Below are 25,502 nucleotides of genomic sequence, written 5' to 3' on the forward strand. Positions count from 1 at the left end.
CAAGTACCGTATTTACTCGCACCTGGCACAATCCTCGCAGTATTTTCGACGGAAAACCAATGCGACGTAGGGGGGTACGAGAATTACGCGGAAAAAACTTTCCACGAAAACATACAGGGCGAAAACGAAAACGAAGTGGCCACAAATCGGGATTCTCACACCAGCAACTAACAGCAAGCTTTGAAAAACATTAATTAAATTTTTCTCCACAATAGAAGCAGAGGTTCAAAGAAAAGGCAAGATTTATTGAGGCTCTAAAAGTGCAAGCAAACAGACGAGAATTAGAATACCATACGCAAACCTTGTGAACCTTGCGGGCCTAGCGGTAGTGTTTGTCACTCAACGAGATACCTCAAAAGGTAAGCGTAGGATGTCAGTACTGAGCTGATGGCTATTTAACAGAATCATCGGCAGTTTCCTTCTCGTCGACTCCAAAGGGCCTACTGGGGGCCCTGTTGCCGTTATTTAGTGCATGATTCATCACTTCCAACTTGAAAACAGCCATGTGGATTCAGTATCGCCCCATAACGTGACAAGATTACCGACACAACATACAACACACGTCGCAACGCCCACTTGCCGCTTCGGCTTGGCCTGGATTGGATTGGATCTTCGTGCAATAATAGTACGCTTGATGCTTAAGAGATGCCATCAGATGGCACGCGCTATCATCATCAATGGTTGGAACAAGCAAACAACATTATTACGGCAATTATCAGGGGTGCAATAATTACTCGCAGAAAAAAAATCGTATTTTTGTTGGGCCATGTGGGGGGTGCGGGAATTATGCGAGTGCGAGGATTACGCGAGTGCATACGGTAATACCCCAGATACTCTCATTGTTAATTATACGTGCTTGCGGATGCGATTAATTATTTATTATTTTTAGCAGTCACATGCATACTGCCAATGGTCATGCCAATGCCACATGTACTATGCCACTGACACTTGTGAAGCCATACAAGTTTCACTTGAATACGAATGACTTGCCTCCACCCTTTCCTAGGCTTTGTTATCTGTTGACTTGACATGATAACACAGCAACTAGAAGAATTCCCTCGTTTTGTTGTCCCGTCACAAAGTTGTGGCAATGAGTGCAGTTGGTGCTTCAAAACTTTGACACTCCAGTCAAAAGGATCGGTGAGATGAGGCATTGCTCAGCAAAACTTTGACACTCCAGTCAAAAGGATCGGTAAGATGAGGCATTGCTCGGCTAAACTTTGACACTCTAGTCGAAAGAATCAGTGAGACGAGGCACTGCTCAGCCCGTGCCGTGCCAGAGGGTCTCGACGATGCCGGAAGAAATGTGGCGACGCTTTTCCTCCTCCGACTGCGTCACCTTTGTCAGCTTCATGAAATCACCTGAACAGAAAAACAAACACACAAGAAAAAGACCTCTCACACTGCTAAACGGTTCATTAAACAAATGAGCTTGAAGTGTCTATAGTACAGAATAACTATGCACCATGTAGCAGTCGTGGTGTGCTGTACTGTCTTCCAGTAAGCAGTCGTTTAATTTTGCACTAAGATGACCTCTCCAAGTATTGAAAACCAACTAATTCAGGGACGACTTATCGTAAATAGTAAGCCTATAAATGAAACTGGTTTATTTAAAGTCATTTTAAAGTGAAGCTCTCGAATCAGGCAGGTCTGATTTGTCATAACTTCTCCTTGGCCCTTCCACCGAGGAAGGTATTGTACCTTACAAACACGAGATATCCCATAACTCGAAGAAGATTGCCCAGACGGCAAACATAAAGGTTGTGTTCTCAGCTCCCAACAAGCTCGGGAAGCCATGCAAGTAGATTGATACAAATGCCATCCAACCAGAGAAGTTAAGTAAGTAAGCGGCACAGAAACAGTGTGTGTTGAAACATGTGGGATACAATCGCCCACTTTTATATGGGACCCTATACATAAGACAAAGCAGGTGGTGTGTGCCTCAATGATAGGCTATGCGAGCACCACAACAATCTAAAAAATGGCACCAGTGCTTTTTTTTTTTGGCCATTCATTGTCGATGCTTTTTACCTTCATTTAACCTTTGCACATCTGTATTGCACGGCACAACGCAGCTCATTCGCAAGGTCACTTGGGGCTGAGGCAGTTATGAAGCTGGGCAATAAGCATGCAAGTCCACCGCTGCTTCAGCACCTGTTCGTGCTCCTCCTTTTTTATGTCCTCGTTCCATGCAACCTGCTTCAAGGTGAACACCTACCAACTCACTCAAATTTCTAATCTTTTGCCTTCACTGGCCCACAACAGCCAACAACTTGTCTTTTTGGCAGCGGTATCTTCAACTCGCGACTGTTGTTTCATTCAATTTAGACACTCGTTAAATCAACTTAATTTTTTTTTTGTAGTTGTGAACTGCGACAAAAAGTCAGCCATGTTGTCGTTACCCTAGTGATAATCGTAACTGCCACCAGTTCTTTGTGCTTAATAAATATGCAAATTTTAGTATCAGGTGCACATACCGTCTGTCTTGTGTATCGAACATACAAAACTGAAGTTAAACGATGCATTTGTAAGTCGACTAGTCATTCGACAGACAACAAAGCGTATCGCAGCAAGGTACAGTGGCTACAGTGTTAGGTTGGAGATCCAAAAGCAGCACCTTCGAATTCTGGTTGGCGCATGTTCTTTTTTTTACGGATGCTTTTTTCATCGCCTTATATGCAATTATTTTCTATAGTAGCTTGCCACAGTGTAGAGCCATTTGGCTGCAGAGCCATTTTGCGCTCGAGCATTGCCAGCATCACCAGAATCCGCCATAAGCTAGCATGCACCGTGTGCCACCAATATTCCATCGCCATAATACACCATAGTGGTGGATAGATGAATTCACCATTCACATGGTCAGAGGTGCAACAGCCAAGAAAATATTTGCAGCAATTTTGGGAGCGGCAAAACGTTACTTTTGGAGCACTAAAATCCATATTTAGAGCAGCTTACAAAAAAAAAGTTTTTTTTATTATGAAAGATCGAGTTTGAAGCAGTAAAAAAAATAGGCTTAAATTCGGAATAACAATATATACACAAAATATTCAACTCACCTAAATTGTGCAGAGTGAACATGAGCACTGCTATCTCAATAAATAGTAGTATTCTGAATTACCCCACTGAGCAAACAATGAAGTTCACATTAGCATTTGCCATGCCTGTCGAGTTAATTGACAGACTGCGAATTCAAATGTGGCTCTGCCTTGCTGGGAGTCTTAAAACCCAAGAGTAAAGGTGGCAAAAAAAAGTGGCACACAAGATTTCTAAAATTTTTTCAGGGCAACAGAAATGTCATTCGCTGCTCCAAATGAGCAGCAATAACTTTTTGAGATGTCAGCGATCATACTTGTACTCAAAATTACGCAGCCCATACACACATGAGCAATTGAACAAAATGTGCTCTCCCTTGACTAGCACTAACAGCCCCCTCCCAAATAATATTACACTTTTCTGCGGGACATTAGTGTACTGCGGCGAAGATGGCTTAGGCAGCGATCTGCTTGCATCAGAACAAGGCCAAGCAATTTTCAAACCCCTACACCTGCTTCCACTCTTTCTTTTTTCCTTTCACAATGGGGTTAGGTTTAGGGCACAACTTTTCGGATCACTTGCAAGGCGTGTTCAAGCAGATAAAGTAACGGCGCAGGCCGTTGACCCAGCGACGCTGTCGGGTCGGCGCAACTTGAAGATAGAAAAATGATTAATGTGTCATTGCTATGGCAACCAACGTGGTGGCTGGCAACAATAGCATTAGCAGCATGTCGACCTTGTTCGTGCGCGGGAAATGCCGCATACGTTCTTAGCATGCCGTAATCGCGTTTGCCGACTCGAAAATTCATATTTCCTGCGAAGCGTTGATGGCTACGGCCACGCATTTGTTTTTGGCTTGAAGTTCCACCGTCCAGCCAACAGGTATCCGCTGTGGTCAACGGATCAATAAGCGTGTGGCATTGTTTCTTCATCTTATATTTTATCTGGTCGATCAAGTCTCGCAAGGGTCCTCACATAACGAGTATATAGATTGCACCATGGTTTAGGGTTATGGTCTGCCAGCTTGGTTTCATTGGTGTCACAAAGTGCAGGTGGCTAATGTGGTGTCCTTTTCTCGCTCACATTAGCAAAACTCAGAAAATTTTGAAGCTGGTCGGGCATTGGCTGCAGCGCGACGCGATTCGAGCAAATTTCATGGTTTTTGCGCAGCTCGGCACAAAAATGGGGAATTGTATCAATTTAATGCAATCGGCACAGCTGTTGCACCCCTACAAGTATCTAAACTGCCTTAATGAGCAGGAACTCCAAATGCATCAAAATGCAGTGCAGTCATTCCACACCGAGTTCACGAACTCCCCCAACAAGATTGAACTTCTGCTGAAGAAACTACATGCTTACTCCAAACATTAACACCACCTCCAGTTTAGTAAATGCAGCAGTGGGAACCCCACATATAGGAATAAATGTGCAACCGTGCTATAGGCACTTCCTTGGATTTCACAGTAGTAAAGCATCATTTTTTTCAAATGTAAGCACAGAAGTAAAACTCTGTGCCATTAAATACTTGTTTTCGATTTCTCTGTTTCTCAACTGTTGCATTTCTTGCCTGCTACGTTTATTTCCTACGGTCGCTTCGAAAAAGACTAGGCCTGCACCAACAGTGCAGCGCAATCACTGGAAAAGCTGAAAGAGCAGCATTTCTACAAGTCTTTATTTATTTATTTATTATTGCCAGCTTGCTTTGCAAGCCATAAGCAGGAATGGGTTTTACAAAAGGTACATGTTGCACAAAATAGACAAAAGAGACGAACTGTGAATACACCTTGAGAAGAAAAAAATTATGGGATCTGTTTTTAATAGTGTGTCACAGCATGTGAAACATCAGGAACAATTGAATGAACAGACACACGAAATATTGCAGGTGAAAATGCCGGCAAAAAAAAGGGTATGGGTCACAAAAAAAAAGGTGTCGCTTTAGAAGTAGAAGTAGTGACGACAAAGAAATAATAAAAATGAAAAAAAATAAAAAGGAAGAATTAGCATATTCTGACAATGAGCTAATACATGTCTTGTATGCCAACCACCTTGAAAACGCTTTTGTGGTTACTAGGACAAGTACAGTATACTGCAGGGCGCCCAATACATCATAAATCACAAACTTTTGTCACATTCAGAAGCACCCACTAGGCCCGGTGAAGAATTATGGCTGTGCCTTTTGTAATGAGTTGGAACTATCCAATGACTCACAAGTTGAGCAATTTACAGTGTGCGACGCTTGTAGCACTACATGCATTGCGTGACCCCTCATTGTTATTTCACTCTTCTACCGCACTATACTACATACATTGACATTGTTCGTTCCTGACATGAAGCCTGTGTTGGGCCTTTTTAAGAGGGAGTTTCAGGCACTGATACGGCTCTGTTGTAGAATACTGGGCTGTGTTGTGGCCAGGGCCCAGGTTCAAACAGCTCTCCACACTGAATATCTTTTCTCACTCAGTTCTTTTTTTGTTTCGCGTGATAGCCGTTATGGTCACCAGCAGCAGCAGACAACTACGGTACAAAGAGCAGCTGTACTTGTGATCTTATAACAGCTTTCAAAAAACGTATCAGCAGAGTATTAGTGCACTTTTTTGTGAAGACTATGTTTTTCATAGATGGAAATAAAGCGCTGTACGAGGCTGATGTCTTTCGACATAAGATGAGTACTGTGCACACATTGGATGTTAGAAAAACCATCAGACAGCAGGGTACACTTCTAAGGCAAGCAATGAAATGTTGACTTACCAAACAGCTTCATGACCTCGTCATCTGGCACGCTGCGAGGAAAACCTGTACAACAAACACACATTCACATGAGTCCAAACTGCAATTTAAATTAGCTTTCTACTAAGCTCATCGCAAGTAGTACAACACATTTCGTGGCGAAAAAACATGCGACTTTATTGTATACTGTATTATTTATTTATTCATTCATTTATGATAAGCAGCTATTTGGGCGAAGACAGTGTAGGTGTCCTCACTCATCATTGTTGCATGTGTTTTCGCGCTTATGAGGTTTAGCTTTCCTTCATTATTCATGCCAGGAAATGAAAATGTATTTAAATACTTTGCAGCGCATCACCTCAGTTGCTACCAGCACCAATACAGTCATCCAGGCATTATGAAATTTAAAGATCATATTGCTAAATCAAAAGCAGCTGATCACCGATGAACCTACAATCGTGATCACTACAATAGTGATCAATTGTGATGACTGCTTAAATGCCACTTCCAAAAATAAAGGCAGGTTTCCAGAAAGTGCAGAGTGGGGTCCTTGTATTTAATTTTTTTCATTCAATTTCTTTTTTTTTCCAATCTTCCTTTTTTCTTATTTCTAGGCTTGTGTAAATAGTGAATTTCAGGTTAGAAGCGAATTCAAAACGAACACTGATTCCGGTCGAATAATTTCGAAATTCGAATAGTATGTGTCAAATAGTATATGAAAAAATTGACAGATCCAACGTACAGTGGGAATTGATGATATGTGAAGCACACATGAGAAATAATGATATGTAACTTTAAAGTAAGCAAAACGTTGCGAGGTGGAGGTAAATGATGCCGAACATGACTTCCGTGTTGTGATTATCACATTTGGATGTGTCGTTTACTTTCGTCATCTATTCGCGCCACGTGATACCAAATTTAGTATCTGTGGAGCTAGCAAAATGGCCCCGAGCACGCTATCAGCATGGTATGTTGTCATGCTCTTACATGACACGCATGTCAGGATTATCAACTTTGGACCAGTAATATACTTCGTCATCTCTTGGTGTCACGTAACACCAAATTTGGTATATGTGGAGCTAGCAGAACGGCCGCGAACACATCATGAAGGGCCCAATATACTTCAATGTAGCGTCGAAGTGAGCGCACACTGGGCATAGTGATGCTACGTTACCAAAACGCGAGCAATCCATAGCATGACACCAGGCGCGACCTGCGTCCGTCAACGCGGCTCGATGGCAACCAGTGCAAAATGCAACATGCTGCATTTCACGCCGATGCGTTGCCCAGGCATCACCGCGTCTCCCTCTTTTCGAGATGGAGTGACGCCAGATGCACTGAAACGCGCATGTGTCAAAGCAACGCAGCGCGGCGCGCGCCTGTGAGTATATAGAAGGACCGGCACCTGGCGTGTCAACACCGGCGGGCACGGACACCGTGTCATATCGCAATGTATTAGCGTCTTGACTGTGGCATGTAGTCAAGTTGTCACATGACAGGCATCTCATGATTATCATGTTTGCACCGGTCACATACCTTCGTCATTCATTGGCGTCACGTAATACCAAATTTGGCATATGTGAAGCTAGCGAAACGGCCGCGAATGCCTCATGAGTGTGGCATGTAGTCATGTTGTTAAATGACACGCATGTCGTGATTATCATGTTTGGATGTGTCTTTACCTATGTCGTCCATTTGCGTCGTGTAATACTACCAAATTTGGTACATGTAGAGTTATGAAAACTGCTGCGAGCGCATCATGAGCGTAGCATGTAGTCATGTTGTTATATGACAAGCATGTCATTTATTTTCATACTAGGGTCTGTCACTTGTGTTCCCCCATGCAATCATGTCATACCATACCAGTTTTGCATTATGTCATGTGAATGAAACCACCGCAAGAGTGGCAGAACCATAAAATGTAGATCACGACATTCATGACATACATGTCATGATTTCCATGACTAGTCAAATGTGTTTTTCATACAGTCATGTTATCGATATCATTATCGAAACGGCCAGGAGAGTTAAAAGTCGTAGGCGGCTAGATAGATAGATACGCTCAAAGTCGCCGAAGTTCGATAACAAATCCTTCGCATTTAAAAAGGGGGCACATTTCTCATGTTCAAGCTAACCTGCACAATATTTTTATTGAATTGAAACAATCCAGTGGATATATCATTTTTTCAGTTCAAAGGAAGTGGAAACAACTTTTAATAGCAGCAGGACGTCACTTTTGGTAGAACCCAAGTGAAAGCCTGTAATTTCAGTTACACTTCAAAATTTACTATACTTAGAGCGCATAAGGCATTGTAAGAAGTTTTTAAATTTAAAGAATGATGAATCAATGAGAGGATATTATATCAATTTAATCCTGAAGTGAGGTCTCACAGCAGTGCGTATTTGTCCAGAATAGGTGTTTTAACAGCTTAACACCCCCTTGTTGAAGTGAAACCACCTTTACACAAGGTTTGATGCACACTAATACCGTATTTTTCGGTGTATAAGACGCGGTTTTTTTCCAAAATTTTCGGAGGTGCGTCTTATACAACGGTGCGTCTTATACGCACTTTTTTTGGTAGTTTTTTGGGAGAAACTCGTGTTGATGCTCATCAGTCTTTTTTTTTAAACCACTAGAGCAGTCCAATGCGAATTATGCATCATAATTATAATAACGAACACTCAACGTGCCGGTACTACAGTTTTAAAACAAAACCAAAGTACATAAAACGGAAAAATTTAAAAAAGTATGTCGTCGTGCGAGTTCTCAGCTCACTGAAGCTGCGCAAGTTTCGGAGGCTGTACCATAGAGAGCTGTACTCAGTGAGTGAAATCGGCGTAAGATGGCGATAGGTGCGCGACGGGTTCGGCGGTTTGGTTCGGATTCGGCCGCTACTGCGGCTACCACCGCTACGCTGTCGTTCAGCGAGTTGGACTAGTCGCCATTTGCAACTTCATTCGTTCGGTTGGTCCGCGCCTTTGTTACCTTCACCTGCAGTATGCCGGCTAAACGGAAAAGTTACACGGCGAAGTTTAAGCTTGCTGCTGTGAAGTATGCAGAGGACTACGGAAACCGGGCAGCGGGCCGTCATTTCGACGTCACGGAGAAGATGGTCCGCACATGCCGACAGTCGACTGATAAGCTTCAGGCCATGAAGAGTGACAAGAAAGCTAACCGCGGCAAGAAAGCACGATGGCCAGACCTTGAGGGACGTCTGCACTCATGGATACTGGAGCAGCGTGCCCAAGGTAGGGCGATGTCAACGGTGCAGCTGCGTCTCAAAGCGCAGGCGCTAGCTAAGGAGGTGGGCGCCGTTGATTTTGTTGGCGGGCCGTCCTGGTGCTCCAGATTTATGCGCCGCAAAGCGCTGGCGATGAGGGCCCGCACAAGCATGTGCCAGAATCTGCCAGCAGATTTCAAGGACAAGCTTGAAAGATTCCAGGCTTTCGTTAAGAAAGCCATTGAAGACGATGGCATCGGCAACAGCCATATAATAAACATGGACGAGGTGCCACTTACGTTTGACATTCCAATGGAAAGGAGTGTGGCACCGAAAGGTGACAAGTCTGTCACCATCAAAACTACCAGCCACGAAAAAGCGCACTTCACGGTTGTGCTGGCATGTTGCGCCGACGGGCAAAAACTTCCGCCAATGATTATATTCAAGCGGAAGACGATGCCGAAAGAGTCTTTCCCGCCTGGTGTCGTCATAGAAACGAACGTGAAAGGCTGGATGAACGAAGAGATGATGGGCAAGTGGCTTGAAAAATGCTTTTCTAAGCGACCGGACGGTTTCTTTCATGCGAAGAAGGGCCTCCTGGTATTGGATAGCATGCGGGCGCATATAACGGAGCTCACTTTGAAGCGCATCAAGGCAGAAAACTGCACCGCTGCGGTTATCCCAGGCTGGATGACAAAACTGCTTCAGCCGTTGGACATCTCGGTGAACCGCAGTTTCAAGGCTATTCTGCGGCGCCTGTGGGAGTCATGGATGTCCGACGGCGAGCATAGCTATACCGCAACTGGACGCATGAGGCGTGCTTCGTTTTGCGAGGTCGCAAAGTGGGTGCGCGAAGCCTGGTGGTGTCACAGGCCACCGTAACTGCGGGGTTCCGCAAGGCAGGCCTGCTAGCATCCTCAGCCCCTGGCCTCGACGACGACGACAGCAGCAGCAGCAGAGATTCCGAAGAGGAAACAGAAGAAGTCCCAGCGTCACTGCCGCCAGAGCTCGCTGAACTATTCCAAAGCGCGTCGGAGGACGAGGACTTTGAGGGCTTTGAGGAATAAAATGTTTTCCTGCAGTCGTGCGGAACGTTTCAGTGGGTGCGCATTATTTTTTTCTCACAAATTCGGTGTAGTATAAGTTTTCTTACGGACTGGCGCTCAGAAACGTAAGTACGGCATTTTACAATGCTCGCTCAACTGCACGTTATGAAGTTTCCTTGCGGAAAGTGAGTGAATGTAGGTGCGTCTTATACACCGGTGCGTCTTATATATTAATTTTTGCATGAAAACTTGCGAAAACTGGGGGGTGCGTCTTATACAAAGGTGCGCCTTATACACCGGAAAATACGGTATACACTTGAGTGCTTTCGCAGTTTAGCACAACTGCACTGCAGAGAAAGCACCTTTGCAAAAAAAAATACATGCGGACTAATGTACTCGTTCCTCTCAAATACTTCTAAAATGTTCAAACCCTTAAATTCACATAGAAGCGAATTTGAATACTGCATTATTCATTCGAATATTCTAAGCATTCAAACATTTGCACAAGCCTTTTCTATTGATTCCTTCCTCTATCTATTTGTTTCTCTTTTCCATTTTCCTTCATACTTTTTTTCCATTGCTTTCTCTGTCTCGCCATTTGTCACTTGCTTAGTCTTTTTTTTTCTGTGCAAGAATTTTTATATGGTGTTTTGCCTATGTTATGTTAAGTGACAGCAGCAGACTGCCCAGACCCCTAAAGTGCTCGGCACTCAATATAAGGTGCTTGAATAACGAAAGACAAACGACGTCCCCAAGGTACGTGTGTACGTGTGCTCAATATACTAAAGATGGCTGTACTAATCGTCATTTTGTCTGTGTTGCACCCCGCCACAACAGAATGCGATGACGACACACAACAGCCCGGGTCCCTAAAGCGCTCTGCACTTGAAAACACTATTATATGAGATGAAGACAGCCCTTGCAATCAACAACAGCTTGACGCAGCTTGGATGATGCGAAACAGTGGTGGCAAGATGACTGGCACAATATCGCGATTACAGTCGAGCCCAACAATGACGAAATTGATGAGAAAACTTAAAATTTCTCGCTGCTAGAATTTCATAATCGCGAAATTTTACAGTGCAGATGGGAAAGTGACCAGCCTTTTTTGTTGACCATTTCTACATAGTGGACGCACAGCTCTTCCTTAGCAACGCAGAAAACTGTATAATGCTGCACTGTCGTAGTGCATTCTGATGAAATATCACATTGAAACCAACATTCTCAATTCATACGCATCAATTATGGTCATAGCACTTACTCTTGTGCCGCTAATTGGCCGCATCTCTGTGCAGTTGCCACAAAACATCACTAAGACATAGGTATGTGCAAATATTTGACCACTGTGAATATTGGAATGAAGTGAAATCACTTCAACACGAATTGACAGTGTTCTAAACTTCAAAGTATTCAAAATGAAAAAAAAAATGCATATAAGCTGCATGTTAGCTTTATAAAGGTGGTGTCACTCCAGTGGAGAGCTGCTATAACAAGAATTGGAGCGCTGCTAGGGCCCAGGTCTGGCGCAGCCCGCGGGCACAGCAGGGCCAGGTAAGCGATTGTTGGATTGGGCTCGGGCTGGGCTCAGGCCTGATTCAGGCCCGTATCAGGCCTGGGTCTCATACATATCTGCATAATGGCATATGTACACTGTTTGACTTTATTTTTTAAACTTATTAATTATCTTATTTTGTCGACCAAAAAGCTGAGGCCATCTGTATTGAAGCCTACTTAAGCAATAGAATATGCCTGATGCACGTGAAGCGACTTTCCACAAAGGCACTAGCCCTGTGGGAAGTTGGCTTCTTTACCATCCACCTTCTCTTCCCCACCACAGTCGCCACTTTTCCCTTTCTGCCACACATCTATTTCTCCTCCATTGTCGCTAGCGTGAGCTGCAAGCATGCAACCACAACAGCGAGCCATAGACAGCCAGAATTTCGCTCCCGTGTTCACACAGAGGGCTTTGGCAATCGGTGACCAGGCAACCTGTCTTCCGCTTTTGGTCTCTGAGGCAGAACGCGCATCAGACACCCGACACGCCTACAGCTTTCAGGCCCGGAGGGGCCATATTTAAGATCCCCGGACTAGGCTTGGGTGGGCTCGAGCACGACATTTTTGGGTTGGGCGGGACCTGAAAATGCCATGTGCACTGCTCTACCATGAATATCGCTACTTAAGAAAAAAAAAAACTCGCACTGCCGCGAAGCCCTATTTCCAGGTTAGATGAAGATATGATTCACCGTTTTTTAGGTGAAAAGCCTGTAGTACCGACTTATGCAGTCTAATGAATTTTAAACAGTAGTATATTTTACTAGATATCACTTGCATCCGACAGAAATTCAATTCCTACTACTATTCAAAAATGCTTCCACTTTCTTTGAACCAAAAGCAATATTATTTGCACATGTCCTCTCTCAGTTATAAAAAATATTGTGCAGGCTAGTGGAGTAAAGACAAATATGCAATTTTTTTTTTCAGAATATGTTTTCTATGCAATCTGAATTCAATTTGTAATTATTTGACCAAATGACATTCACTTCAAACTCACTTCGCACCTAAAATTGACTATTTGCAAATTCCTACTTAGATGAGTCCCCGACCCATCCTTCGAATGGCGAGAGAAACTCTGTGCATACAAACGAAACATCTTTCACACGGCAGCCCCATAATGGTAAACAGGGAGGCGCCATGCCAGTAGCTTCAACGGCCATGCAGGTACACTCTAATGCGGCTGTGCATATACACACACAAAATCTATATAAACTAGCAACTAGGTGCTAAAAACAATGTCGGTTGCATGAGACTGCTTTTTGGCACTGCACCGATTTCCTAAGGAAAGGTGATAGTGCCCATTCAAGTTCAATATGTTGGTACCTAATGCAGTTGAAGCGATTTTAAGTACCGTAAAAACCGGAATATAGGTCGAATTTTTTTTCAAAGAGACGCGATGAAAAGTCGACCCCCGTCTTATATACCGGTCATTGGCAGAAAACTTATGGAAGTCTTGCAACAATGGGTTGACAAAAGTCGGTAGGCTCCATTGCCATCGTGAGCATCAGCAACAGCATCGTTGGGCGGCCGCGACGCCCATTTTGCGTTTTGTTTGTCCCGATTGCGAAGCAAGGGTGGCTGCGGTGGTTTTGCGCTGTTTCATTATCCCCATCTGAGGCTATCTCCTTCAATATGATTGGCAGCCGACGTCAGTTCACGATGTGCTTCAAGAAAAAAGTCATCGAATATGCGGAAGCCCACGGCAACCTGGCGGCACAACGAGAATTCGGCCCGACGGAGAAGAGCATCCGATACTGGAGGAGCCAGAAACAGCGCATCATAAGTTGCAGCAACCAGAAGAAAACGTCGTTTCGTGGACGGACTGCAGTTCACCCCGAACTGGAAACGGCACTCGTCGAGTTCGTACGGGAGCTGCGCGCAAGGTCGCTACCCGTGACAACGGAGTGCATCCGCGTGAAAGCGCTCGAGATTGCGCGCGACTCGGGGCTCACGAGGGCGCAATTCAAGGGCTCGCCATCGTGGGTGCGCCGATTCATGAAGCGGAAGGGCCTTGTTCTGCGGCGGCGTACTTCAGTGTGCCAAAAACTACCCGCAGAGTTCGAGCACAAGCTTGTGGAGTATCAGCGCTTCGTCATCGAGCTTCGTCGACAGCGTTGCTACATGATGGGCCACATGGGCAACGCTGACGAAACTCCGGTCTGGTTCGATATGCCATCGAACACGACTGTGACCGAGAAAGCAGCGAAGCAAGTGAAGCTATTGACAACGGGCAACGAGCATTCGCGGTTTACCGTGATGCTCGCGTGTACAGCAGACGGAAAGAAGCTGCCTCCTTATATTATTTTTAAAAGGAAAACGCTACCGAAGGAGGACTTCCCTCGGGATGTGATCGTGAGGGCAAGCGAGAAGGGGTTCATGAACGAATCCCTCATGCTTGAATGGATCCGGCTCGTGTGGAACCGGCGACCCGGTGCCCTTTTTCAACGACCGAGCATGCTGGTGCTCGACTCTTATCGCGGTCACCTCACGGCCGATGTGAAGCGATCGCTGTCCGATGGCAAGACGGATCTTGTTGTCATCCCCGGGGGACTGACATCTATACTCCAGCCACTGGACGTTGTGCTGAACAAGCCGTTTAAAGGTCGCGTGCGCGAGCTCTACAGTGAGTGGATGCTGGGAGACAATCCCAAGACCCCCGCTGGCCGCCTACGGCGTCCACCGCTCGCAACCGTTTGTGGCTGGGTGTCGTCAGCCTGGAAATCCCTCCCGGAAGAGATGGTTCGCAAATCCTTCCGCAAATGCTGCATCAGCAACGCGTTAGACGGCACAGAGGACGATGCACTCTGGGACATCGCTAGTGAAAAACAAACATCATCCGACTCGAGTTCGGATGAGTCCGAGTAACTTCGTGACCTCCTAGCATTGAACAGTGTCTAAATAAAAATGAATGTTACCACAGTGCAGCTAGTTGCGTTGCGTTTTTATCAAGGTAAGGGTGTGCCGCGATACTTTGCGATTTTTTTAAATTTCTTTTTTTACGATTCGAAGTTTTGGGGGGTCGTCCTATATTGCGGTCCGACCTATAGTCCGGTTTTTACGGTACGTTGACCTTGGACGAGCACAGAATGCACAGGTAAACGTCCTGTCAATTTTTATTGCTGCGGTACTGCAGGCTAGCATAATTTTGGAGTCAAGTAATACCATATTTTCTCACATATAACCTGCACCCCTAACTTTGAACTCCCTAACTTTGAAGACACCCCTAACTTTGAAAAAAAAAAAATTGCTTGCTAGTAAACCGCATGCTTAGCTTAAAAAACTGTTTTCGGAAGTCACCACTGCACAGCACATCACAATCTCTTTTACAGGAGAACTTTATTTCGAGGGGATCGCCACAACGGCGACGGCGCCAATTCCCGTTCCTTCAATCATCGTCTGACTCGCCGCTGTCGCTGCTGCCATCCGAGGCTCCGTCACCGCTCTCGAAGACACAATAGTCTTCAGTGCCATACAAGCAATTGCTGATGGCGCACTTTTTGAAGCCTTTGCGCACCATGTCGACCGGAATCGCCCCCACCACATCCACAATCCACTGGCACAGCAGCACAATGTCTGGCCTCCGCACGCACCTAGTCAGTGTAAAAGCGTAACGGCAGTCATCCATCTACTCGGCATACAGTCGCTTGATTGATATGTGGGGTTTAACGTCCCAAAACCACTTCATGATTATGAGAGACGCCGTAGTGGAGGGCTCCGGAAATTTAGACCACCTGGGGTTCTTTAACGTGCACCCAAATCTGAGCACACGGGCCTACAACATTTCCGCCTCCATCGGAAATGCAGCCGCCGCAGCCGGGATTCGAACCCGCGCCATGCGGGTCAGCAGCCGAGTGCCTTAGCCACTAGACCACCGCGGCGGGGCCATACAGTCGCTTCATGTGCACCTTGAATGACTTATTGAGGCACACGTTCAGTGGCTGTAGCATGGAAGTCATGCCACTGGGTATGATCACAAGGTTGGTGCGATGGTCAGCAGGGCGCACTTTCCTTGTGTCAGTGCAGTAGCCTCGAAACGAGTCCAACACTAGCATCGACCGCCATGCCAACATGGCGCCCGGCCTCTTTTCCCAAATCATGCGAAGCCAGTCACAGAGGAGGTCACCATTCATCCTTGCGTTATCTTCCATTCGCACAAAAATTCCTGGTGGTGGTAGAGTGCTGGGTAGCGTTTTGCACTTGAAGATTACATACGGGCGCAGCTTGGTACCGTCCGCCAAAGCGCAAAACGTTACTGTGCAGTGTATTTTGGAGTTTCTGCCCGTCAGTACACTTACAGATTTCGAGCCCTTTTTCTGCAGAGTGGTGTCCATGGGCATCTCGAAGTACACGGGCGTTTGATCAGCATTTCGCACCTGAGAGAGCAAGTAGTTGTGCTCTTTCCGCAGCCCGATGACGTAATGTTAATGGCTCAGCAGCTTATCCTCCTAGGTGTTGGGAAGCTGCTAGCACATAGTCATTCATTGCCGCATCGAAAATCCGTGCCTGGCCATGAATCGCTGAAGCCATCCACGGCTCGCACGAAACTTGCGTGAGAATTAACATTGCGGGTCAACCTCAGCCCTTCCATTTGCGCCACCTTCGTCGACACATCGTGGTCGCGACTCCTCCACTCCTCAATAAATTGACAAGCTGCACCTCAAGAAGGGGGTACACCCCAGTCTTCGGGCCGCGAAATGCTCGCTTCTTTCGAGAGAGGCCTTTTTTTTTCGCCAGTCACAAATGCAGTACTCGTCGACTTCATGCCTCTTCGTAGCAGCTCTGTTGCCAATTTCTTCCGCAGCAACAATAATCTTGAGTTTTTGTTTCCCGGTTAAATATTGCCGCATAGGCCCACTCGCGGTACCTCACCAGACAAGGCTGACCAACGGTGCAAACTGGCCAAACCTGACTCGGAGAAAGACGCTATCAAATTGCTGCTGTGACACTGTTGACCAAATCAAACAAAGCACGCAAAAAGTGAATAAGCACGCCACGAACAGGAGCTGTCTTTGGCCTGTGTTGGCTTTTATTGGTTTTGTGTGAGACGATGCGGATGCAGACGCGGATTGCACGGGAAGCCATGCATTGCCGTCAAGCCGTCCTCTGCTTTCAGATTATTCGCACATAACCCGCACCCCCTCTTTTCAGGCGATTTTTTTAAATTTTCGGTGCGAGTTATATGTGAGAAAATACAATACAACAAGCATTAAATGCTACGGTCGTTCACTGAATATAAAAATTTTTTGTTTAGAGAATTTCATTGCTACACTATTTTGTTATTGCGGGTTCGGACTGCACAGTACTGCAGTAAATACCGATGATTTGCACCTAACTATAGCACAAAACCTTTGCTTCCACTATCTGAGGTTTGAGTTATATGAGAGTAATTCGAACTCGAATGCTTAGATCAGAGCCAACGTTATCTTTAGATGCCTCATTTATAGGGATATGATGTAGTTGACTGGGAAAATGGTAATTACTGGTAGTAATACTGAACTTTCATGTCACGTTTCAAATCGTGAGTACTGTGCATGATAACATAGTATGTAGTACTAGGCGAAAAAAACTGACCTTTGAAAGATGGGTCGTTGTATACAACAGTGCAGAGTGCATAGGAAAAGCCAGGTGACAGAAGTGACTTCATAATACTTGCATACCTGCAAAATTTGACATGAAGAATCATAAATCTTTCATTTTAAAGCCCTGTCCCGACATCGCTAGTACGCACATTTCAAGGTAACAACTTAAAAATAAGCATCATCATACATATGAACAATATTGATGAAAAAAAAAATCTCTTGACAGAAATAAAATTTGTCGATGCCCCCTGATTTGCACTTGTTACTGTTAGCTTGTGAACAGGACTGATGAAAGAGGACCCCATCCATTCACAATAGAGATATAAACTTTCAAGGTGCAAGTACAACACTCGACCATTCGAGCTGCCCTCCCATCTACCTTTTTTGTCAGGTATTTATGTGTGCTGAAATCTGCTAGGTGTTAGCCAGCACCCTTCCTAAACCAGCACTCTTCTTTCTTGCCAGAAGGTGTCACGGGGAACGTGAGAGCTTCGGACGTATTACGTGAAAATTGTGGGTTTGAATTCCAACGGCGGGAAGGGTGGTTCGTCATCCGCTACAATTTCTTTCAATTGAAGTGGAATTCACCACATCACAGTTGAGAAACTAGAAATAATGGCCCCTGTGCTTTTCCTTGCCTAAAATGTGTGCCAGTTTCATCAGTTGTGCATTTTCCCACAATGCCGTACACGAATAACTGCACAAGTTACAGATTACGGTGTGACATCAGAATAAAATAAAGCCTTGCTTTTTTCTGCCCTACTGCTCAGCCAACAGAAATCTTGGGCTCAATAAAACTTGCTGCTGGGTGAGTTCGTTCGTGCTCGTCCATGCCTCTCCTGTCCTCGTTTTTCTTGCGAGCAACTGTAGTTATATCTGGGGCTCACCTTGGGCGCTCGTCATCGTTTACGGCTACCAGGGCACCCCGGTCCCAGACAATGTCCATCGTTCCAGCGCAGTTCCTGCAGCAAGGCACGATGTTTCAAAAGCATTCCAGCATTACCAGTAATTGACAGTCGGTACGGTTTGAAGCTTGGAAAGCAAATGTAATATTACACACACATCCGACAGCTGGCCATAACAATGATGAAAGAAAGCTACCGGGGACAGTTCGAAGGGAGTTTCATTTTTGTTTGTTGGAGTGCCAATCAACTTTATCCACCGATAGACCATGCGCAAGACAAGCCCGCAAGCCAGACATTAGTCCTGCGAGTGGTAAATTTGAATAGCAATAAGAGTTGCTACTTCTCTTGACAAAAAAAAAAAGTTGCTTGAAGCCCGGCACAAGAAAACGACCACAGTGCAACAATGTGCGAGTGGTACTTTCCACGTGTGTTATCTTGAAGCGCCGCATTTTTCTATTATGCTGAACCGAGTAACCCGTCAGTCAATCCTTTACTGAATAAGACACGGGAAAGTTGGTTCATGCTTGACGAAAAACAAACGAGTGCTAAAAAATGTGAACACACAGAACAGGCACACGGGACGGGCACTCTAGAGCACCTGTCCTGCGTGCCTCTGGTTAATGCCTGCATTCCTTAGTGCTCATTCATTTCTTTCACCTTACTGAAGTTCCAGAAATCCTCCCTTCCATTTATCCCTTTATGACCTGACCCGCACAGACATGTCTGAACATAGTTTGAGGTCCCCATTTATTGCCTGTTGCACTCACGAAATGCATCTACATGCAATTTTAAGAGGGGCTCCAGCGCGCATGTTCACACAAGTGGTGAATGCAAGTGATGGAATGCAGAACGCTGCCCTGGCTCTACTGCAGACCCAAGTCCAATACGATGGTTCCATTATTAGTGCTGCTGGATGCACTGTGGGTTGCTTGCACTCCTGTCTAACTCTTGATCCTCGGAGCAAAATCTGTTTATGTGACACTGGTAAATCACTGCCCTGTAAATTCACATTCATGGTGTGTACAGTAGACTCCCTCTAAGACGAAATCAAAGAGACCACAATCATTTGTCTTATCAGAAGCTTGTCTTATCAGAAGTGCCCCCAAAAATCAAATGCTAACATGCTAAGTGCACCCAAATACCTTCTTAAAAACGCTGAATGAAGTATACTTACAATGGGGAGGAAAAACAAAGAGAAAGCAGTTATTTGGCTCAGCTTTACCCGAACCACGCTTTCTAGTATAGAGTACTTACACTAATTTAATGAGTACTAGATTTTGTGAGTTTATAATAAATATGCTCATGTATAAACTCCTACCACATTTTAACAATAAATCTGTAGCATGGCCCTATTCACAATTAGAAAAAAGATTAAAAAAAGAGAGACAAGCACAATCTTCCTTCAATGAAAAATTTACTCTTCTGGCCGCTCACCTCCAGAGAGGCCGTTTTACCTCCTTTGCTATCACTTTTCGATACACCTTCGTTGCATACTGCAACTTTGACAAAGCCAATATATGCCAAGTTGCTTATGAGAGTCTGCAAGCTTTTCTTTGAGGTCATTTTTTTTCTTATTTTCAGCCCGCAGTAACTTTTCCTGAACGACGTATAGCTGAAGATCTTCGTTCACGCCACTCATGATATCAAGCCTCGAGCACACAGAGAAGACACGATGCAGCTATATTTAGTGTGCAAAATTAGCTTCCTTTTTTGTGCACCTTTATAACGAAACTGTGTGGTGCATCACAATTTGCTGCATTTCACTGGGGACATATACAATGCACGCAGACCCTATGCAAAACAACACACTATAACCACAACATGTGCTCTGGCACCATTGTGTGACAACGATGACAATACATCTGACTCCTCCGATGGGAGTGCTAGTGGTTCCAGTTTCATGCGATTTTAATGTACAGACAATCTTTGTTCGCATTTTCGCTTCCCCTTGACTTTTTTTTTTGCCCCCCTTCTTTTGTGTTTTTATCTTTAGCCAAGCTCTTGTGTTCTTTCATTCTCCACGGTACTCCTGTTGAGGAACTGAAGACCACAAGAAAAATACAAAAATATGCACGCTTTTTGTTGCTTTCTTGGCTGACCTTTCTTTTCTAGTTATCTTGCTTCAGACTTGCTTTGAGTCTTTGCACCAGAATTTTTTTCTTCATATTTTGTTTTCTCTTGTTCACCTAAATGCTCCCATGAAGACTATAATGTTCGTTGCCCCGAATCCCTGTCATTGTCGGTCGCTGCCAGAGTTCCTCTTTACAGAAGAGCCCTGTTACACGGTTTGTCTTAGTAACCAGATTTTTTTTTTGCATTGATTCTATGGGAAACCAAACAAACATTCCCAAGTTGTTCGTCTTAAGCAAGAATTCCTCTTAACAAAGTTCATCTTAACAAGAGTTTACAGTACATGGACACTCTGTAGTGTCTGTATTCTCAATGCAATATAACCTGAAGGCAAATAAGATCACACGGGATACTGACCTGTTGAATTCAAATATGCTGCAGACAAATATCTGCAAACGATGGTCGAGAGTCTGCAACAATCAGAAGAACAGACGTAGAGAATTACTTCCCCACAATTAAGAAGTCAGCATAAGTTTGAATCACAGTGATAGCACTGCTTGCCACTTGCTCGGCGAAATTCTAAAATTCACTATTAACAACAGAGATTAAATCGAACGCTTGCCAAAAGAGATTCCGCAAAAAAGTGCTGTAGGTATCCGAATAAACAAATCAATGGTCAAGGCACATATACAGATATACAATGATGGTGTTGCACTCTATGGTGTTGCAACGGCAACACCATAGAGTGCAAGTTGTCGGAAGCAAGAAAAAAAATTCACCTGCACATTACAACATGGAGTGCAAGTTGTCGGAAGCAAGAAAAAAGATTCACCTGCACACTTTCGTCACCGTCGCTTCAGTCACAAACATCACCTTGGCATTAACTTAATAACGTATGCAATTACCGTCACTGTTAGATGCAATGTGCGCTGCACCCTTTTATTTCGATGAAACAAAAGGCCGACTGAAACACTAGCGTTTACTTCAAACACGATGGAAAGCACGGCGATGCGGGATGCATATTCGGTATTTACGGCAGCAGAAGAATAAAAATTCATGAAGTCAATTTCAGATCACTTTTTTATTGTTCGCTTTCAGTCATATTTGCCATAGTTACAGAAGACAGCCAAAAGATCTGGCAGTGAAAGTTTTGTAAAACAACAAAAAAATTGCAAACTACTTAAGAAATGAGATTAATGCCCTTGTTTCATTCTGTGAAACTGCAAAAGAAATTTTTCTTAATATTAGACATTATGGAAATTGTGGTACTGACAAACTTGGGTACCGTGCAGAAACGTCACCTTCGAAAGATATACATTGCTTATTCCTGGCCTCTGAGATGAGCGTGGTGCGGGTTTCGATTTAAACAACAGATACATCGCTAAGCTGGTGCTGAACTTCGTGCCTTTTCAAGTTGCTTATGCAAGCTTTGGTTTTTCTATTTCAACATCATTGAAGTATTGGAAGATAACGGTTATATGGATGAAAATTATTGGCATTGCTTGAGAACTACTTCCTTTGTTGCGCAGAGGCATGGTAAATAAGGGCAATGCAAGCTCGTGGGTGAAGCTTATCTTTATTCTTAGGTTGTCACGGACTATAGTCTTCGTACTAGCGAGCTTCAAACGCACTTGTGGCTTTCTTTATTATTGTGTTTTGGTTTTCTTTCAAATAAAAGAGCAAACCATTTTAAACTTTGTTACCCAGTTTGAATCGGTGAGCCTAAATGGTTAAGGTAGTGAAGTGCAATCGCCGAACATTTGCTGTTTCTCATTTTGTAATAAAGCAGCTTCAAGCCACCCAAAGCCAAACAGACCCGAAAGTACGAAGATTAGGCAAATCCATGTACTACTACCCAACATTCAATGCTCACTGAAGTGAGATTGCATTGCAGCTCCCGTAGACACTAGCGGCAGAGTTTTCTAATGTGTTTATAGGAAACTCTATGAGTTTACTCAACACTACTGAAGCATGGCCTTCTCAATCAGCTACAACAACGGCACATTATGAGTTATTCTCACAGGGGAACCACCCCAGAAGATGGGAGAGACACTTGTTCACGTTGTGCTCGGCAGTTTGGCGTAATTCCAGATGAAGCAATTCACAGCTCTCAAGGTTCGAATCAGCGATTAGCATGAACCTCCCATCAGAGTGCAGCACGGCTTCACTAAAAGAACTGAATCAGATGTAGGTTTCTACACTCGCACTTTTGGACCACTCGCATCGGAAAAGCTAGACAAACTTTTCTTTCGCACATTATAAAACTTCTGCTACAACTGCAAAAAAAAATAGATCGTAGACAGCAGTGACGGCCCTTGTAAACCACGAAGTTTTATCGAACTCTAAGACATCTACAGCTTCCCTTTAAGCCTCGATGGAAGACATATTCCCATTGTGGGAGCACTGGCTTCAATGATTCAAGTGCATTCTATGAGGAGCGAGACATGGTCCACTCACACGGAAGACTTTACACTTCAAGACATGGCAGGTAGTTTCCTCAAAAGGAAGGCCACTCTCCGTGAAGAACTCACTCGCCGACTTCTCGATGTACTCCACGCCAATCACATTGTGAGCGTGCCTGTAGAACCTGCAAGAGAACAAATCATGAGACAAGTCATGAGTTCCCTCACCTCAGTAATTGCAAATTTTGAATTAAGCCAGCTGGCTCGAGATGACAGCTGATGGATGACGATGCACAATAAACACTGAAGAAGCAACTCCACTTCAGTGCTTTGCAGACTCTGGCCATCTAATAATGTGACATTTAGCTGTATAACAAATTTTCATTGTGTGGCAGATATATTCATTCATAATACTGAAGCACAGTCATCAAGTAGCCTATATATATATATATATATATATATATAAATAAATTCAGATTTCACATAGCAGAACTACAATATAATTACACTGATGCCTCGTTATAACAAAGCTGCATTTCATAGAAAGATAAGTTTGTTATATCTGAAAATTTGTAATAAAGGTTTATTCCTAACATTATATTTATTGCAAGACTATTTTCCGATATTTAATTGTATCTGGGTTCATTATATCGTGGTTCAAGTGTATGAGAGGTACCATAAAGGAGGGCTTCAGAATATTCATCCATCTGGTGTTCTTTAAAGTGCACTAACATCGCCCCTCTACCAAAATGTGACTGCATATAACAGAGCGGAGTATTGCTCACCTGTAAGAAATTGTTTTTAGATTGCATTGTAAATATGTCCCAACTAAGAGGTCCAAAACAGCTTTTATGATCTCGTAATGCATGAATGCACATACAAAATGTCATGACAAATTAGGGACCACCCAGTAAATGCATCAGAAAAAATATTTTGGGCGATTTCTTTCGGACCCTGACTGATGAAAATACAGGGGACTACCAATAAACACAACTCCCTTATATGAAAATGCCTCATTAACGAAACTAAACGGGCTCATATGGCTGGATTTCTATGTGTTGTTGGCTGGATTTCTATGTGTTGTGCAATAAAGTTCATCGGTTAATCGAAACAGTGCTTATTGGTCACCTATGGTTAAACGGCACAAACTCTAAAACACAGCGTGGACTCGCTCATGCCTAAGGTAGTCTCACAACCATGGCAACACCTTGAGATCGAAACGAGCCAATACAGTAGCTATTCTGGCTTGTGGCTGTGGGAGCCAAGTCGGGGAGTCAATTGTGTGTTAGGCCTAATTGTGCGGCGAAGTTCGGGTAGATCACGGTGTAATTTCAGCCTGATGGAAAGGAAGCGACCGTACCATACACTCTACATTGAAAAAAAAAAAACTGCAAATTCTTCAGAAGCTCGATCGAAGCGGCCCAAGATGGAGGTGGCGAAAAAATACATCCCGAAATCGACGCTGTCGTGGATTTGGAAAGACGGAAAAAAGATTGAAGGCACTGTTAAGAACAAGACTTTTACATCTTAACGGATGTGGATGACGCCTTATGAACTACTAGAAAAGTTCTTTTTCTGTGGTTCAAGCATGCACGGAGTTCCAATTTGCCCATAAGCGGATCGATTCTCGAGCAGAAAGCTCGAGAAATTGCCATGCAAATGGGTGTGAAGAACGTTGTCCTAAGCAACGGATGGCTCAGCCGTTTCAAAACACGCCATGGCCTAGTCTTCAAAGCAATCTCAGGTGAGAGTGGTGCAGTCAACAGGGACATTTGCACCGACTGGCAACAGGGGTGGTTTAAGGAAATTTTGATGAGCTTTGAGCCACGAGACGTCTTCTCCGTCGAAGAGATGGGTCTTTTTTATAAGGCGCTTCTATTAAAAACTCTCATCTCCAAAGGCGAAGCCTATAGGGAAGGAAAATGCAGTAAAGATTGCATCACTGTGTTGGTGGGTGCAAACATGGCAGGAGATGAAAAATTGAAGCTCTTGGTAACAGGAAAATCAAGGCATCCACATTGTTTTAAAGGCGTTCAACACCTTCCCGTTGCGTACCATGGGAACAAAAAGCCTGGATGACCATGGCCATCTTCGAAAACTGGTTTCGGGAGGAAGACGCAAGATTTACGAGGCAAGGCAGGAAGGTTGTCTTCGTGGATAATTGCCCAGCCCACGGTCAGGTTCAAGTACTCCAAGCCATCACTCTGGAGTTCTTGCCAGCCAATTCAACGGCAGTGATCTAGCCTATGAATCAAGGGATTATTCAGAACATTAAAGTTAATTACCGCAGACAATTGCTCCATTAAATGCTGCGTAGAGCAGGCAGCGGGAAATGCTACAGCATAGTTTTATAGGCAGCCATCCACATTTTGGCATGCCTGGGAGCAAGTGAAGGCAACAACAATACACAGATGCTTTCACCATGCTGGCTTTCAAGTGCAAGAAAGCAGTACCTGATGCAGAAGAAAGCCCTGCTGATGCCGACATTGAGACAGTATTCAGTCAGGTCGTACCCTCTGCCCCTTTCACGCTGCAGGACTACAAATCAATTGATGTATATGTTCGTACCTGTCGTAAAGAGACTGCCAAGGAAATGTTTGCGGAAGTGCACAATGAGGATCAATCCTTCAGCGATGAATGTGATGACAATACTGCCAGTGCAGTGGTGCCACCAGACTGATCAGCTAAAGAGGCTGTTGAACTTTTGCAGCGCTATTTTGAGCTTGAGGCTTGTCCAGAATTTCTAGCTAGTTTGTCAGGCATGGGTGGGTACCTTGTGAAAAATCAACTCAAGCTTGCCAAACAAGCCACTCTTCACTCCTTTTTTTCTCCTACTCATCCTCATGAGTAAGGTGAGGTTTGTGCAATTTGAATAAAGGTCTTGGTTCACTAAATAAGTGTACTTTGCTTAAATAAAACTTCTGATGAATGGAACAATTTTATGGATCCCCTTTGAGTTCTGTTT

The 25,502-nt window shown here is 44.3% G+C and overlaps 1 protein-coding gene across 1 annotated transcript in view; it reads right to left on the reverse strand.

Moving 5' to 3' along the window:
- Nucleotides 1-1,094: 1,094 nt before the first annotated feature.
- The window catches only part of LOC119163124 (thiopurine S-methyltransferase), a 35,503-nt gene continuing 11,095 nt past the window's right edge, over nucleotides 1,095-25,502 (reverse strand). Inside the window, exons 4-9 of the mRNA XM_037415066.2 lie at nucleotides 22,593-22,722; nucleotides 20,553-20,605; nucleotides 18,048-18,122; nucleotides 17,153-17,238; nucleotides 5,782-5,826; nucleotides 1,095-1,362 (exon numbers count right to left, since the gene is read on the reverse strand). Of these exons, the coding sequence (XP_037270963.1) occupies nucleotides 1,262-1,362; nucleotides 5,782-5,826; nucleotides 17,153-17,238; nucleotides 18,048-18,122; nucleotides 20,553-20,605; nucleotides 22,593-22,722 (490 nt within the window). The 3' untranslated portion in view covers nucleotides 1,095-1,261. The remainder of the gene's footprint in view (nucleotides 1,363-5,781; nucleotides 5,827-17,152; nucleotides 17,239-18,047; nucleotides 18,123-20,552; nucleotides 20,606-22,592; nucleotides 22,723-25,502) is intronic.

The sequence above is a fragment of the Rhipicephalus microplus genome, chromosome 9 (genome assembly GCF_043290135.1).
Source record: "Rhipicephalus microplus isolate Deutch F79 chromosome 9, USDA_Rmic, whole genome shotgun sequence".
Taxonomy (NCBI): domain Eukaryota; kingdom Metazoa; phylum Arthropoda; class Arachnida; order Ixodida; family Ixodidae; genus Rhipicephalus; species Rhipicephalus microplus.